This window comes from Ornithorhynchus anatinus, chromosome 1 (assembly GCF_004115215.2).
Source record: "Ornithorhynchus anatinus isolate Pmale09 chromosome 1, mOrnAna1.pri.v4, whole genome shotgun sequence".
NCBI classification, from domain to species: domain Eukaryota; kingdom Metazoa; phylum Chordata; class Mammalia; order Monotremata; family Ornithorhynchidae; genus Ornithorhynchus; species Ornithorhynchus anatinus.
This window is the reverse complement of record NC_041728.1, coordinates 182,157,800-182,173,747: the sequence shown is the minus strand read 5'-3', so window position 1 is coordinate 182,173,747 and position 15,948 is coordinate 182,157,800. Positions and strand designations below refer to the sequence as shown.

General features: G+C 60.5%; 1 protein-coding gene across 1 annotated transcript in view; it reads right to left on the bottom strand.

Moving 5' to 3' along the window:
* Window positions 1-15,948, bottom strand: part of SPEG (striated muscle enriched protein kinase) — a 143,307-nt gene that overhangs the window by 8,399 nt on the left and 118,960 nt on the right. The window contains 11 exon segments of the mRNA XM_029063161.1: window positions 2,198-2,362; window positions 4,888-5,010; window positions 5,111-5,278; window positions 7,443-7,559; window positions 8,947-9,096; window positions 10,145-11,015; window positions 11,115-11,813; window positions 12,571-12,639; window positions 12,887-12,929; window positions 14,613-14,765; window positions 15,571-15,597. Coding sequence (XP_028918994.1) covers window positions 2,198-2,362; window positions 4,888-5,010; window positions 5,111-5,278; window positions 7,443-7,559; window positions 8,947-9,096; window positions 10,145-11,015; window positions 11,115-11,813; window positions 12,571-12,639; window positions 12,887-12,929; window positions 14,613-14,765; window positions 15,571-15,597 — 2,585 coding nt within the window.

Here is a 15,948-nt window from a genome sequence, read left to right as displayed (position 1 = left end):
TGGGATTAGAACCCAGGTCCTTCTGACTCCCAGGGCCGGGCTCTATCCCCTAGGCCACAGTATTCCCTGGATTGATAACTGTGGTATTTGTTAAGCGCTTACTATGTGCCAGGCACTGTACTAAGTGCTGGGGTGGGTAGAAGCAACTGGGGTTGGACTCTGTCCCTGTCCCACAAGGGACTCACAGTCTTCATCTCCATTTTCCAGATGAGGGAACTGAGGCCCAGAATAGTGAAGTGACTTACCCAAGGTCACCCAGCCGACCAGTAGCGGAGCTGGGATTAGAACCCAGGTCCTTCTGACTCCCAGGCCCGGTGTTTGCCCACTAAGCCACGCTGCTTCCCACGTAGCTCGCCCCCCTTGGCCCCCTGCTTAGCCAATCCATCGTATTTATGGAGCGCTCACCGTTTGCAGAACACTGTACCAAGGGTTAGGGAGAGGACAACGCAACACTAGAACGGACACATTCCCTGCCCACAGCGAGCTTACGGCCTCGAGTCAAGCTTCCAGTTTACCGTTCTTTCTAGGCCACGTGGGTGCCCAGCGGGCAGGGGACTGGAAGGTGGTGTGGTCTAATGCGAGGAGCCGTGAGAATCTGAGGACCTGGATTCTAATCCCGGCTCTGCCGCCTGCCCGCTGTGTTACCTTGGGTAACTCACTTCTCTCTTTCTCCTGCCCGCCCCGCACGCTCCACTCCTCTGCCGCTCACCTCCTCACCGTCCCCCGTTCTCGCCTATCCCGCCGTCGACCTCCGGCCCCCGTCCTCCCGCCGTCCCGGAACGCCCTCCCTCCTCACCTCCGCCAAACTGACTCTCTTGCCCTCTTCAAAACCCTCCTGAGAGGTCACCTCCTCCAGGAGGCCTTCCCACACTGAGCCCCCCTTTTCCCTCTGCTCCTCCTCCCCTCCCCCCCCGACCCTCTGCTTCTCCCCCTTCCCCTCCCCTCAGCACCGTGCTCCTTTGTATATATTATTTATTCCCCTATTTATTTTGTTAATGATGTGTATATCTCTATGATTCTATTTATCTTGATGATGTTGTTTTGTTCTGTTTTGCTTTGCTGTAAGTCTCCCCCATTTAGACTGTGAACTCGTCACTGGGCAGGTATGGTCTGTCTCTGTTGCCAAATAGTCCATTCCAAGAGCTTAGTCCAGTGCTCTGCACACAGTAAGCGCTCAATAAATACTGTTGGATGAATACTTAGACGCTACTTAGTACAGGAGAAGCAGCGTGGCTCAGTGGAAAGAGCCCGGGCTTGGGAGTCCGAGATCATGGGTTCGAGTCCCGGCTCTGCCATTTGTCAACTGTGTGACTGTGGGCAAGTCACTTAACTTCTCTGGGCCTCAGTGACCTCATCTGTAAAATGGGGATTAAGTGTGAGTCTCACGTGGGACCACCTGATGACCCTGTATCTCCCCCAGCGTTTACGACAGTGCTCTGCACATAGTAAGCGCTTAACAAATACCAACATTATTACAGTTCATTACTTAGTACAGTCCAAAGCATTTAGTGCAGTGCACGCAGTAAGCGCTCAATAAATACGATTGAGTTGAATGAATGAACAGTATCGGGTAGGGGCATCTACGCGGTTTCTAGTTCCCCCTTCCCCTGCTGTCACACCAGAACGTTGGGTGCCAGGTCTTCTTAAGAAAAGCAGCGTGGCTTAGTGGAAAAAACACGGACTTGGGAGTCAGAGGTCACGGGTTCTAATCCCAGCTCCGCCGCTTGTCAGCTGGGTGACTTTGGGCAAGTCACTTCACTTCTCTGGGCCTCAGCGACCTCATCTTTAAAATGGGGGTTGACTGGGAGGCCCCACGTGGGGCAACCTGATGTCCTCGCATCCCCCAGTGCTTAGAACAGTGCTTGGCCCATAGTAAGCACTTAACAGATGCCATCATTCTTCTTATTAATATCATGATGGTATTTGTTACCATACCATACTCACTGTTCTAAGCGCTGGGATAGAGACGAGGTCATCAGGTTGTCCCCCGTGGGGCTCACAGTCGTCACCCCCATCTTCCAGATGAGGGAACTGAGGAGTGAGGCTGCTCGCCGCCACCGGGATGAGAACCCGCGTCCTCTGACCCCCCAGCCCGGGCTCTCGCCGCTAGGCCCCCGCTGCCTCTCCCGCGCGGCCGCCCCCACCCCGGGTAGCCCCGTCCAGCCGAAAGGAGGCCCCGGGGGCCAGAGCCGCTGACCTGCGGCCCCCACGAGGACCCTCTCGGAGGCGTTGCTGAAGGGGCCTTGCCCGGCCCGGTTCACGCAGGCCACGCGGAAGCGGACGGCCACCCCGAGGGGCAGCTGGCTCACGTTATAGTAGCAGTCGCTGATTCCCGTGCTCACGCACAGCCACTCTGACTCCCCTGATAAGAACAATAACAGGAATAATGAGTAACGCCGAGCACCGTTCTAAGCGTGCTGGACTCTCCCGGGCGCTCGGCACAGTGCTCTGCGTACTGTAAGCGCTCAATAAATACCATTATTGGAGGGAAGGGAGGAAGAAAGAAAAGGAAGGAAGGAAAGGAGGATGGAGGGAGGAGGGAGGGGGGTCGGGAGCGCAACAAGGGGGGTGAGGAGGCCGGGCAGCGAGAAGATACAAGGTAATCGGGTTGGACACAGTCCCTGTCCCACATGGGGCTCACAGTCGCCATCCCTATTGTACAGGTGAGGAAACTGAGGCACAGAGAAGCGAAGCAATACTGATAATAATGATGGGATTTGTTAAGCGCTTGCTATTCATTCGATCGTATTTGATTGAGCGCTTACTGTGTGCAGGGCACAGTACTAAGCACTTGGGAAGTACAATTCAGCAACAAATAGAGAAAATCCCTGCCCACAGTGGGCTCACAGTCTAGAAGGGGGGCGAGAGACACCAAAGCAGGTAAATAAATAGAATTATAGATATATACACCTCATTAATAAAAATAAATAGAACAATATGGCACACTTCAAGAATTTGCATGTCATCCCACAGGCTTGGTCCAGTGCTCTGCACATAGCAAGTGCTCGATAAATACGATCGAATGGATGAATAATATAATCATTCTATGCCGGGCACGGTATTAAGCGCCGGGGTGGATACGAGCAGATCGGGTTGGACACGGCCCCCGTCCCGCACAGGGCTCACAGTCTTCATCCCCATTTTCCAGATGAGGGAACCGAGGCCCAGAGAGGTGAAGCGGCTCGCCCGAGGCCACACAGCGGACAAGTGGCGGAGCTGGGATTAGAACTCAGGTCCTTCTGACTCCCAGGCCCGGGGTCTTGCCACTACATCATGCTGCTTCTAGGGAGGGAAGGGTGGAGGGAAGGGACGAAGGAAGAAAAGGAGGGAAGGGAGGATGGAGGGAGGAGGGAGGGGGGCCATGAGCTCAACAGGGTGGGTGAGGAGCGGAGCGTGGGGGAGGCCGGCCAGTGGGCTGGACGGAAGGAGAGCGGGGCGTGAGCTCACTGAAGGCCGGCGGAGAGGACGGAGGGAGGACGGAGAGCGGGCCGTGAAGTCACTGAGGGCCAGAGAGGAGGACAGGACAGGCAGGAGGCCGCCTGAGAGGGAGGCCGGGTGTGGGGGAGGCGGGCAGTGGGGTGGACGGAAGGAGAGCGGGGCGTGAGCTCACCGATGGCCGGTGGGGAGGACAGGTCGGGCGGGAGGACGAGCAGTGGGGTGGACAGGAGAGCATCTCCCGTGCCCCCACCTTCTCCCTTCCTCCCCTCGCCCCACCATACCCTCAGACCTCCCTCCCTCCCTTCACCTCCCCATGCCCCCCGACCTTTTCTCGCCCCTCATCCTCTCAAGTCCCTTGACCTTCTCTCTCCCTTCACCTCCCTATGCCCCCGTCCTCCTCTGTCCCTCCCTTCACACCTCCTCATGGCCCGTGACTTTTTCTCCCCTTCAACCTCTCACATCCCCCTGACCTTCTCTCCCCCTCTCCTCACCCCCATGCCTTCTTTCCCTCTCCCCTCACCCCCCCATTCCCCTGACCTTCTCTCTCCCCCTCTCTTCACCTCACCATGTCCCCCCACCTTTTCTCCCCCCTCGCCCTCTCACGCCCCCAGACCTTCTTTCTCCCTTCACCTCCCCATGCCCCCCACCCTTTTCTCCCCTTCAACTTCTCCCGTCCCCTGACTTTCTCTTCCCTTCCCCTCACCCCAAGCCCCCGACTTCTTTCCCTCCCTTCACTTCCCCGTGTCCCTGACCTTCTCTCCCCTTCCCCTCACTCCCCATGCCCCCCGACCTCTCTCCCTTCCCGCACCCCATGCCCCCCACCTTCTCTCTCCCTCCCCTCGCCCCATGCCCCCGACCTCTCTCCCTCCATTCACTTCCCCGTGCCCCCCAACCTTTCCTCCCCCTTGCCCTCTCATGCCCCCCGACATTTTCCCTCCCTCCCTTTAACCCTCCATGCCCCCCGACCTCTCTCCCTCCATTCACTTCCCCGTGCCCCCCAACCTTTCCTCCCCCTTGCCCTCTCATGCCCCCCGACATTTTCCCTCCCTCCCTTTAACCCTCCATGCCCCCCGACCTCTCTCCCTCCCTTCACCTTCCCATGACCCCGACCTTTTCTCCCTCCTCACCCCCTCGTGCTCCTCGCCCTTCTCTCTCCCTCCCTCCACCCCCCATGCTCCCCGACCTCTCTCTCTCCCCTTCCCCATGTCCCATGACCTTTTCTCCCTCCTGACCCACTCATGCCCCCCGACCTTCTCTCTCCCTCCCCTCTCCCCCCCATGCCCTCTGACCTCTCTCCCTGCCTTTACCTCCCCGGGCTCCCGGAGCTTTTCTCGCCCCTGGCCCCCTCACGCCCCTCAGGCTTCTCTCCCCCTCCCCTGGCTCCCCATGCCCTCTGACCTCTCTCCCTCCCCTCCCCGCCACCCCCTCGCCCCTACCCCTGCCCCTCACCATCCACCCGTCGCTCCAAGGTGTAGCTGCAGGGCGCCTGTCCATCCCCGGGCTTCCAGAGGACCAGCGCGGTGTCCCGGTACTTCTGCGGCACCTCGGGAGGAGCGGGCTTGGCCGGGGTGCCTAACCCGGGGGAAGGGGAGAGAGGGAAGATGGGTGAGGTCCGGGATCCCTAGGCCCCCTCCTCCCCAGAGCCCCCCATCCCACGCCCCCCATCTCTTACGGGCCACGGCCAAGGTGCAGGAGCTGACGGCGCTGCCCAAGGGGTTGGTGGCAGAGCATTCGTACAGGCCCGCGTGGCGCTTGCCCACCCGTGGCACCGTCAGGAGCTGCCGGCCGTCCTTGCACGAGACCGTGGTCACCCCCGGATCCGACTGCAGGGACCGCTTATCTGCGGGGTGGGGTGGGGGATGTCAGTCCCGCGTCAGCCCCGGTTCTGGGGACGCCGGGCCCTCCCCGGTAATAATAATCGTCATCATCATAACGACGGTAGAGAAGCAGAGTGGCTCAGTGGCAGGAGCCCGGACTTGGGAGTCAAAGGTCAAGGGTTCTAATCCCGGCTCTGCCACCTGTCAGCCATGTGACTGGGCAAATCACTTCACTTCCCTGGGCCTCAGTTCCGTCATCTGGAAAATGGGGATGAAGACTGGGATCCCCACGTGGGACAACCTGATGACCTTGTATTCTTCCCAGTGCTGAGAACAGAGCTTGGCACGTCGTGAGCGCTAAACAAATACTATTATTATTATTTGTTAAGCGTTCACTACGTGCCAGGCACTGTTCTCAGCGCTAGGGTGGATGCAAGGTCATCAGGTTGTCCCACATGGGGCTCACGGTCTTCACCCCCATTTTACAGACGATGCGACCGAGGCCCGGAGAAGTGAAGCGGTTTGGCCGAGGCCACACAGAGGACACGGGGAGGAGCCGGGATTAGAACCCAGGTCCTCTGACTCCCAAGCCCGGGCTCTCGCCACTAAGACATGTTACTCCCCTTTGGCCCTCACCCTGGTCTCTCCCCTTCTGGCTCGGGCAGGGGGAGGGTCCTAGAATAATAATAACAATAATAATAATAATGATAATAATATTTGTTAAGCCCTTACGGTGTGACATTCATTCAAACGTAATTATTGAGCATTTACTGTGTGCAGAGCACTGGATTAAACGCTTGGGAAAGTACAATAGAGTAATAGAGACCATCCCTGCCCACACCGAGCTCGCAGTCTAGAGGGAGGCTCTGTACTAAACGCTGGGGTGGATCCAAGCAAATCGGGTTGGACACAGTCCCTGTACCGCATGGGGTTCGAAATCAGACAGTCAGCCGTATTTACTGAGCGCTTACTGCGTGCAGTGCACTCCACTAAGAGTTTGAGGGATAGTAATATTTCTATTTGTTTTCTATCTATTTCTATTTTCTCTCTATTTGCTGCCGAATTGTACTTTCCAAGTGCTTAGTACAGTGCTCTGCACACAATAAGCGCTCAATAAATGCGACTGAATGAATAATAATGGTATTTGTTAAGCGCTTACTATGTGCCAGGCACCATACTAAGCGTTGGGGTGGATGCAAGCAAACTGGGTTGGACATAGTCCCTGTCCTACGTGGGAGACACTGTCTCGATCCCCATTTGACAGATGAGGGAACTGAGGCCCAGAGAAGTGAAGCGACTCGCCCAAGGTCACACAGCAGACAAGTGGTGGAGCTGGCATGCGAATCCATGACCTTCTGACTCCCAGGCCTGGGCTCTATCCACTATGCAATATTAATAATAATAATTATGGCATTTTTTAAGCGCTTACTATGTGCCAAGCACCGTTCTAACCACTGGGGTAGATACAAGGTCATCAGGTTGTCCCCCGTGGGGTTCACGGTCTTAATCCCCATTTTACAGTTGAGGGAACCGAGGCACAGAGAAGTAAAGTGACTTGCCCAAAGTCACACAGCTGATAAGTGGCAGATCTGGGATTAGAACTCAGGACCTCTGACTCCCAAGCCCGGGCTCTTTCCCCTTAGCCACGCTGCCTCTCTCCCCGTTTGGCTCATGCAGAGCGGAAGGGTAAGAGGGAGGGTCCCAGAAGTCACTCGGTCAGTCGTATTTATTGAGCGCTTACTATGTGCACAGCACTGTATTAAAAGCTGGGGAGAATATAATCCATTCTCCCCAGAATATAATAGAACACACATATTCCTCCCGACAACGCGCTGACAGTCTAGAAGGGGAGATAGACAGGAGTAGAAATGAATAAAAGATAGATACGGTTGTAAATGCTGTGGGGCTTGGGGGGGGGGGGGGGCATTCATTCATTCATTCATTCGATCATATTTCTGGAGCGGAGCACTGTACTAAGCGCTTGGGAGAGGACAACAATCAGAAGTAGATTCCCTGCCCGCAACGAGCTGACAGTCTAGACGGGGAGACAGACATGAATGGAAGGAAATAAATGAGGGATGTGGGCCTAAGTGGTGCGATGAGGAAGGGGGGATGAAGAAAGGGAGCGAGTCAGGGCGACGCAGAAGGGCGTGGGACAAGAGGAAAGGAGAAGATAGGACGGGGTACCTTTCATCCAGGAGATTTGGGGGGCGGGACAGGCCGCAGGCAGGCAGAGCAGGGTCACGGCCTCCCCCTCCAGCAACACCTGGTCCTTCAGCTTGATGTGGAAGACGGGGGGAAAGTCTGCGGGGAGAGCCGGGTTAGCCTCAGGGGTAATGATAATAAAAATGATGGTATGTGTTGGGCCCTTACTAGGTGCCAGGCACCGTTCTGTGCGCTGGGGTAGATACAAGTTCATCAGGTCGGACAGAACACGGCCCCTGTCCCACCCGGGGCTCACGCTCTTAATCCCCCTTGTTCAGATGAGGGAATCGAGGCTCAGAGAAGCACAGTGATTCTCTCAAGGTCACACAGCAGATGAGCGGAGGAGCCGGGGTCCTTCTGACTCCCAGGCCCGGGCTCTATCCATTAGGCCACCCTGCTCCTCCGGAGAGGGGGTCCCGGGGGTTGGCGGGGCCGGGGGCTCAGAGTCGGCCCGCCACCAGCCGCCCGGATCCAAGAGCCTGGCTCTGGGGCCGGAAACCAGGAGGCTGGCGCTAAGCGCCCGGATCTAATCATGGCATCTGGCAAAGAGGAAGGCTGGCACGGTGCGGAGCTGGCACGGAGTTGGGGTTCCGTGGGCACAGCTGTGGGGAGAGGAGGAAGGGGCGCAGCTGGCTGGCCAGGGGGGCGGGGAGAGGGGAGAAGCGGAGAGTCGGGGCCGGCGATCGTGTTCTAGTGTGAGAAGCAGCGTGGCTGAGTGGCAAGAGCCTGGACTGGGGAGTCAGAGGGTGTGGGTTCTAATCCCGGCTCCGCCACTTGTCTGCTGCGAGACCTCGGGTGAGCCAATTCACTTCTCTGGGCCTTAGTGACCTCATCTGGAAAAGGGGGGTGAAGACTGTGAGCCCCATGTGGGGCGACCTGATTGCTTTGTATCTACTCCAGTGCTTAGAACAGTGCTTGGCACATAGTAGGTGCTTAACAAACACCATTTCATATATATATATATATACATTCTTCATCCCCATTTTACAAAGTGAAATGAATATATATATATGTATATATATCATATATTCATTTCACTTTGTAAAATGGGGATGAAGAATGTGTGTATGTATGTATATATAAAATGGTGTTTGTTAAGCACTTACTATGTGTCAAGCACTGTTCTAAGCACTGGAGTATATATATGTATATATATGAATATATATATATATATATGTATATATTCATTTCACTTTGTAAAATGGGGATGAAGAATGTAAGACATGGACTGTGTCCAACTGGATTTGCTTGTTTCCACCCCAGTGCTTAGTACGGTGCTTGGCACATAGCAAGCGCTTATCAAATACCATAATAATAATAATAATAGTGTCCTCTCCCAAGCACTCAGTACAGTGCTCTGCACACAATAAGCGCTCAATAAATCTCATGGATTAATTGATGGTGGAAACCTGGAGAATCGGGGGTGGGGGAGGTGGGCAATAGGGGTCCCCGTGGAGGCCGGGCGGAAGGAGAGTCCATCGGGTACCTGACTCGCTGCGCACATACTGGGGGTCCGGGCTGGATTCTTCCCCGGCGCTGGCGGAGAGGCTGGGCTGGGACGAAGTCTTGTCTTTCCGGTGCCTGGACAGGCCCCAGCGCTCCCAGCGAGATCGCAGGCTCGGACCCTCCCCCAGGGCTGCAGAAGGACCGGACCCCCCCACCCACAAAAAAAGCAGGGTTAGAGCCCCTCACGGCTTCTCCGGCCTCCCACCCGGGCTTCTCCGGGCCCTCCTCGGCCCCGACGGCTCCTCTGGACCCTCCTGGCTCCCCCAGAGCTCCCCTTCTTCTCAGGGCTCCCCCAGACCTCCCCACCCCTCCTCAGGCCTCCCACAGCTCCTCCAGATTCCCACCCGGGCTTCCTCAGGCCCTCCTCGGCCCCAGTGACTCCCCCGGGCCCTCCTGGCTCCCCCAGACCTCCCCCCTCCTCTGGACCCTCCCACTTCCCCCTGGCCCGCCCCTTCCTCGGGCCTCCCAGGGCTCCCCCAGATTCTCACCTGGGCTTCCCCAGTCCCCTGTCAGCCGTGACAGGGTCCTCCAGACCCTCCTGGCTCCCCCAGACGTCCCCCTCCTCTCAGGCCTCCCACGGCTCCCCCAGACCTCCCCACTCTTCAGGCCTCCCACGGCTCCCCCAGACCTCCCCCTCCTCTCAGACCTCCCATTGCTCCCCCAGACTCCCACCCGGGCTTCCCCAGCCTCTCCCTGACCCCACCGGCTCCCCCAGGACCCTCTTGGCTCCCCCAGAACCTCCTCCCCTCCTCGGGCCTCCCCCAGCTCCTCCAGACCTCCTTCTCCCGGTCCCACGGCTCCTCCAGACTCCCACCCGGGCTTCCCCAGGCCCTCCTCGACCCCGACGGCTCCCCCAGGACCCTCTTGGCTCCCCTAGACCTCCTCCCCTCCTCAGGCCTCCCACAGGTCTCTCAGACCTCCCCCATCCTCTAAGCCTCCCACGGCTCCTCCAGACCCCCCCCCCCGGCTTCCCCAGGCCCTCCTCGACCCCGACGGCTCCTCCGGAGCCTCCTGGCTCCCCCAGACCTCCCCCCACCCCCTTCAGGCCTCCCACGGCTCCTTCAGACCCCCATCCGGGCTTCCCCAGGCCCCCCGCCTCCCCGGATCCTCCCGGCTCCCCCAGACCTGCCCCCCGTCCTGCGGACCCTCCCTTCTCCCCCGGGCCCCTCCGGACCCACCTGAGGAGGCGGAGGAGGCGCTGGCCGAGGAGCCCAGAGAGTCGGCCGAGGGCGAGGCGCCCACCTGGGCGGCCAGCTGGTTGTGCGGGGGGCCCAGCCCGACGGCCCGCAGGTGGTCTCCCTCGGACGTGGCCCTCCGCAGGCGGCCCAGCAGGGGCGGGGTCCCCCCGGCCTCCCCGCGCAGGCGGCCGGACAGCCGCTCCAGGGTGGCGCTCAGCCTCCTGCGCACGGCCAGGACCGGTGACCCGCCGGCCTCCGTCCCGTCCCCGTCCTGCGGACCCCACGAGGCCCGACGTTGGGCCGGGGGGGTCCGGCGCAGCCGCTGGGCCAGGGACAGGGAGAGGCGGCGCACGAAGCCCTTCTCCCCGCCGGCCCCGGCCCCGGCCAGGTCCTGGACGGAGAGGGCCCGCTGAGGCCTCCTCACCAGCTCCAGGGGGGTCCCGGCCGGACTGGGCCGGTACATGGGGTCTTCGGACCTCCAGGGGCCCGAGGGTCCCCTCTCCTCAGAGCGGGAGCGGACGAGGAGCCGCAGGCCCCGGCCCAGGGGCCAGTGGCCTCCGCGCTTGAACTTGGCCTCGAAGATCTCCTCCGAGTCCAATCCCGGGGCCGGCGGCCGGGTGTCTCTCCAGGCCGGGCCGGCGGGCTTGAGGTCGGGGGGCGGGCCTCCGGCCTCTTGGGCCGCCGGCTGGGCCGGCCGGGCCGGCTGGGGACCGGGGCTGGTGGCGACCGCCGGCGGGGTCAGCCGGGGGTCACCGGGCAGCTGCAGGGCCCGTATGGCCCGGGCGTAAGGCGTGGCGGGGGGCGGCCGGTCCTCCCGGGGTCCGGCCCCGTCGGGGCTGAGCGGGGCCTTCCTCCGGCCCTCCGGCTCACCCTCCGGCCGGGGAGAGGCCCCCCGGGCCCCCGGGGGGCCGGGGTCCTGGGGGTCCCGGGGGGGGGGGGATGGGGGACCGGGGGCCCGGGGAGCGGGGGAAGGGGGGCCGGGGGCCCGGAGGGCCGGGGGCCGGTCCTCGCCGACAGCAGACAGGGAGGGCGATTGGCGGAGGCTTTGGGCACCCAGGCGGGGCAGGGGGATCTCCAGGGGGGCTCCGGCCCGGCGGTGACGGCCCCGGGGCTGGGCCTCGCCCTGGCAGAAGGAGCTGCTCTTCCGCAGGGCCTCGGGCGGGGGCGGCCGGACAGGGGCGGCCTCGCTGGACGCGGCCCGGCTCAGCCGGGGGTCCCTGGGCCGGGGGCCCCGGCCGGGCCCGGACAGGCTCTCCAGCAGTGGTCCGCGCAGGCCGCTGACCCTCCCGTCCTCGGCCCGCCGGCCCGAGTCGCCGGCCTGGGCCTGGCCAGCCGGGCGGGAGGCCCGCAGGACCGGCCCGGCGGGGGCCGGGGCCGCCGCCGTCGAGGGGACACCCGGCTCCCGGCCGAACCCCTCGGCCAAGGCCGTCGGGGCCGCCTCGTCCTCCGTGGGGATTTCGGTCAGCGAGACCCGGGAGCCGGAGAACTCGGGCTGCAGGGGCCGCGGGACCGAAGGCAGCTCCTCCAGCTCCTCGGAGTCGGAGGACGAGGAGAGACCCCCGGGGGGCGGCCGGCGGGGGACGGCCACCGACACGCGGCCCCCCGGCTCCCGCAGCAGCTCCGGGATCGGCCGAAGGACCAGACGGCACTTGTAGCTCACCTGGGACCGCTGCGGGCCGAGGGGGGCGTTCAGCGGGGGCCGGGAGGGCAGCCAGACCCCCGCCCCCCCCTTCATTTGCTTATCATCCTAATCGTGATGATGGTTTAATAATAATAATGACAATGATGAGCCTATCTGTTAAGCCCTTACTGTGGCTCGGGCCTTGTTCTAAGCGCTGACATAGACACGAGCTCATGGGGTTGTCCCCCGTGGGGCTCACGGTCTCCGTCCCCGCTTTGCAGATGAGGAAACTGAGGCCCAGAGAAGCGGAGGGACTCGCCCAAGGTCACACAGCAGACGAGTGGAGGAGCCGGGATGAGAACCCGTGACCTTCTGACCTCCGGGCCCCGGGCTCTACCCACTACCCCATGCTGCTTGTGTAATAATAATGGTGGTATTCATTAAGCGCTTACTATGGGCCGGGCGCCGTACTAGGCGCTGGAGTGGAGACGAGCAAATCGGGTCGGACACAGTCCCTGGCCCACCTCGACCTCACGGTCTCCATCCCCATTTTCCAGATGAGGGAACTGAGGCCCAGAGAAGGGAAGGGACTAGCCCAAGGTCACCCGGCAGACAAGCGGCGGAGGTGGCAACAGAACCCGTGACCTTCCGCCTCCCTGACCCCGGCTCTAGCCACTAGGCCAAGCCGCTTGTATCCACCCCCAGCGCTTAGAACGGTGCCCGGCCCTTAGCAAGTAAGTAAATATCACAATTATTCTCATCGTTATTATAATTATCATTAGGGTGGGTGGGGTTAGGGTCTTACCTGCCACCGTCTGCGAGACAGGAACAGCCTCAGGTGGTCGGTGCTGATGTTAGCCCCCTTTGCCAGCGTCTGCGTCCCCCGAGCACGGCGGGCCGAGTGGGAGGGGGAGGGGAGAGCAATAGGAGGGTGAGGGGAGCACCTGGTGCACCCCCACCCTCACCTCGCCCCGGGCCCCTCATCAGTTAGCCCGCCCCAAAGTTGCCAGTCGTTCTGCAGGGAGCAGCTTCCCAGAGGGGCTGGAGGCATTTTAGGGGGTCCCGGGGACTGCCCCCCCACACTGCTTCCAGCTCCCCCTACCCTTAGGGGGGACATTCACCTTGAACCAGGGGTGTTCCAGGGTCTCCTCTGCCGTGGGTCGCCTGCCGGGGGGACAGAGACACTGAGGGGAGGGCCAAGGGCCAACAGGGCCCTGGAGGAGCAGGATGGGCTGGGGCGGGGGGCGGGGGGGGACGACGACGATGAGGCAGAGGAGGAGAAAGAAGAGGAGGAGGAGGGAAGAGAAGGGAGGAGCAGAACGGAGGAGGAGCAGAAAGAGAAGGGAGCTGGGGGAGCAGGAAGATTAGGGAGAATAGGAGTAGGAACAGGAGGAGGCAGAGAAAGATGAGAAGTAGGAGAAGAAGGGAGGAAAGGAGGAGGAGGAAAAGGAGGAGGAGCAGAAAGAGTAGGAAGAATAGGAGGAGGAAGAGGAGCAGAAAAAGGGAGGAGGAGGAGGAGGGGAGGGAGGAGAAGAAGGGAGGAGGAGAAAAGAGGAGGAAAAGGAGAAAGGGCAGAAAGAGACGGGGAGAGAGCTGAGGCCAGAGGCCCGTGGGGTTTCTGCCCCCCTACTGGCTCCTACTCATGCATCCAAGGGGTCAGGGAGAAGCAGGAGGAGGAGAAAGAAGAGAAGGAGAAGGAGGAGGAGGAGCAGGAAGAGTAGGAAAAATATGAGGAGGAAGAGGAGCAGGAAAAGGGAGGAGGAGGAGAAAGAGGAGCAGGAAAAGGGAGGAGCAGGAGGAAGGGAGGAGGAGGAAAAGGAGGAAGAGCAGAAAGAGAAGGGAGGAAGAGCAGGAAGATTAAGAAGAATAGGAGGATGAAGAGGAGCTGGAAAAGGGAGGAGGAGAAGGAGAAAGGAGAGGAGGAGGAGAAGAAAGGTGAAGTGAGGAGGAGAAGGAAAAGGAGGAAGAGCAGAAGGAGAAGGGAGAAGGAGGAGCAGGAAGAGTAAGAAGAATTGGAGGAGGAAGAGGAGCAGGAAAAGGGAGGAGGAGCAGGAGGAGGAGGAGAAATAGGAGGAGGAGAAGAAGGATGGAGGAGAAAGAGGAGCAGGAAAAGGGAGGAGGAGCAGGAGGATGAGGAGAAAAAGGAGGAAAAGAAGGGAGGAGGAGAAAGAGGAGCAGGAAAAGGGAGGAGGAGCGGGAGGACGAGGAGAAAAAGGAGGAGGAGAAGAAGGGAGGAGGAGAAAGAGGAGCAAGAGTAAGGAGGAGAAAGAGGAGCAGGAAAAGGGAGAAGGAGCAGGAGGACGAGGAGAGAAAGGAGGAGGAGAAGAAGGGAGGAAGAGAAAGAGGAGCAAGAAAAAGGAGGAGGAAGAGGAGCAGGAAAAGGGAGAAGGAGCAGGAGGACGAGGAGAGAAAGGAGGAGGAGAAGAAGGGAGGAGGAGAAAGAGGAGCAAGAAAAAGGAGGAGGAAGAGGAGGAGAAAGGAGGAAAAGGAGGAAGAGCAGAAAGAGAAGGGAGGAGGAAAAAGAGGAAGAGCAGGAGGTGGGAGCAGGAAGAGTAGGAAGAATAGGAGGAGGAGCAGGAGCAGGAAAAGAGAGAAGAGGAGGAGTGGCGGTGGGGTCCAGCACCTAGAACAGTGCTTGGTACATAGTAAGCGCTTAACATATACCATTATTATTATCGTTATTACGAAGCCCGAAGATAGGGCAAGCAGGGAATCTCGGCTGCTGAGTTCTGGCCCGGGGTCTGCAGCTGTGGGGTCTCGGGGTGGCCAGACGGGGTCTGTTAGGGTGAGGCGGCCCCCTCGCCCAGGGGTCGGAGGGGCCGGGGGCGGGCCGGACCCCGGACTCACAGGCGGTCCCTGACCAGGACCTTGATGAGGAAGCCGCGGGCCTCCCTGGTGAGGCTGACGAACGTCTTCTCCTCGAAGGCCACGTTGTAGTTGCGGATGTTCATCAGGGTGGCTCGGTCGCTCTCCCCCACGAACGGCGAGATCCCCGTCAAGCTGGGAGGGCGGCAGGGAGGGGGCTCTGGGGGCGCGGCCACAGGGAAATGGGGGCACTCGGGGTCGCCGTCACAGGGAGATGGGTCATTGGAGACAGGGTCACGGGAAGGTGGGCTCACCGAGGATGGGGTCGTTGGGGTCAACCCGAGAGGGAGATGGGTCCCGGGGTCGCCGGGATAGGGGTCACTGGGGCGACAGGGTCGGAGGGAGACGGGTTACTGGGAGGACTGGGTTACCGGGGGGACGGGATCACAAGGAGGCAAGGTCACTGGAGGTCAAGGTCGCGGGAAGATGGGGTACTGAGGGGACGGCGTCAAAGAGAGGTGGGGTCACGGGGCGACGGGGTCGGGATCCCAGGGAGGCAGGGTCGCTGTGGGGGCCAGGGAAGCGGGGATGGGGATGAGATTCTGGGAGGATTGGGATAAGGTCGCTGAGGGACCGGGGTCGCGGAAAGCTGGCTTAGAAGGAAGTGGGAGAGGGAGGCGGGGGCCGAAACGGGAAACGTTGGGAATCATTGGAACGGAAGGGCAGGGAGTGGGCTCAGTGGGCCGGGGCAGTCCGGAGGGGAGCTACAGGACGGGGGGAGAGCTGAGGCCAGAGGCTAGGCTCGTGGGGGTTCTGCCCCCCTGCCGGCTCCTACTCGCGCGTCCACCCCAAAAACTGGCTCTAACTGTTGCCGATTTGTCCATTCCGAGCGCTCAGTACAGTGCTCTGCACATAGTAAGCGCTCAATAAGCACTATTGAATGAAAAACCCGGCGTGGGTGGGTGGGGACCTCTGAGTCGGGGACAGAAGAGACCCTTACCACAGGAAGGCGACCACTCCCACTGGCCTGGGGAGGGAAGACAGAGAGGGGTGTCACCAACTGCCCCCCAAGCCCCCCCAACCCATCCGTCGATCGACGGGAGCTACTGGGCGCCTGTTCTGTGCAGAGCACTGGACTGAGCGCTTGCTTGGGAAAGGACCGGCGCCTAGAACGCTGCTCAACGCTCAGAACAGTGCTTGGCACATAGTAAACGCTTATCGAATACCATCCTCGTTATTATTCATTAATAGACGCAATCCCTGCCCTTTAGAAACATATTCTACTGCACGTGGAGCCCTGCACTGAGCGCTTGGAAGAGGACAGTAGAGTCAGTAGACAGGATTTCTGCCCTCAAGGAGCAGATTTACTCCATTTAGG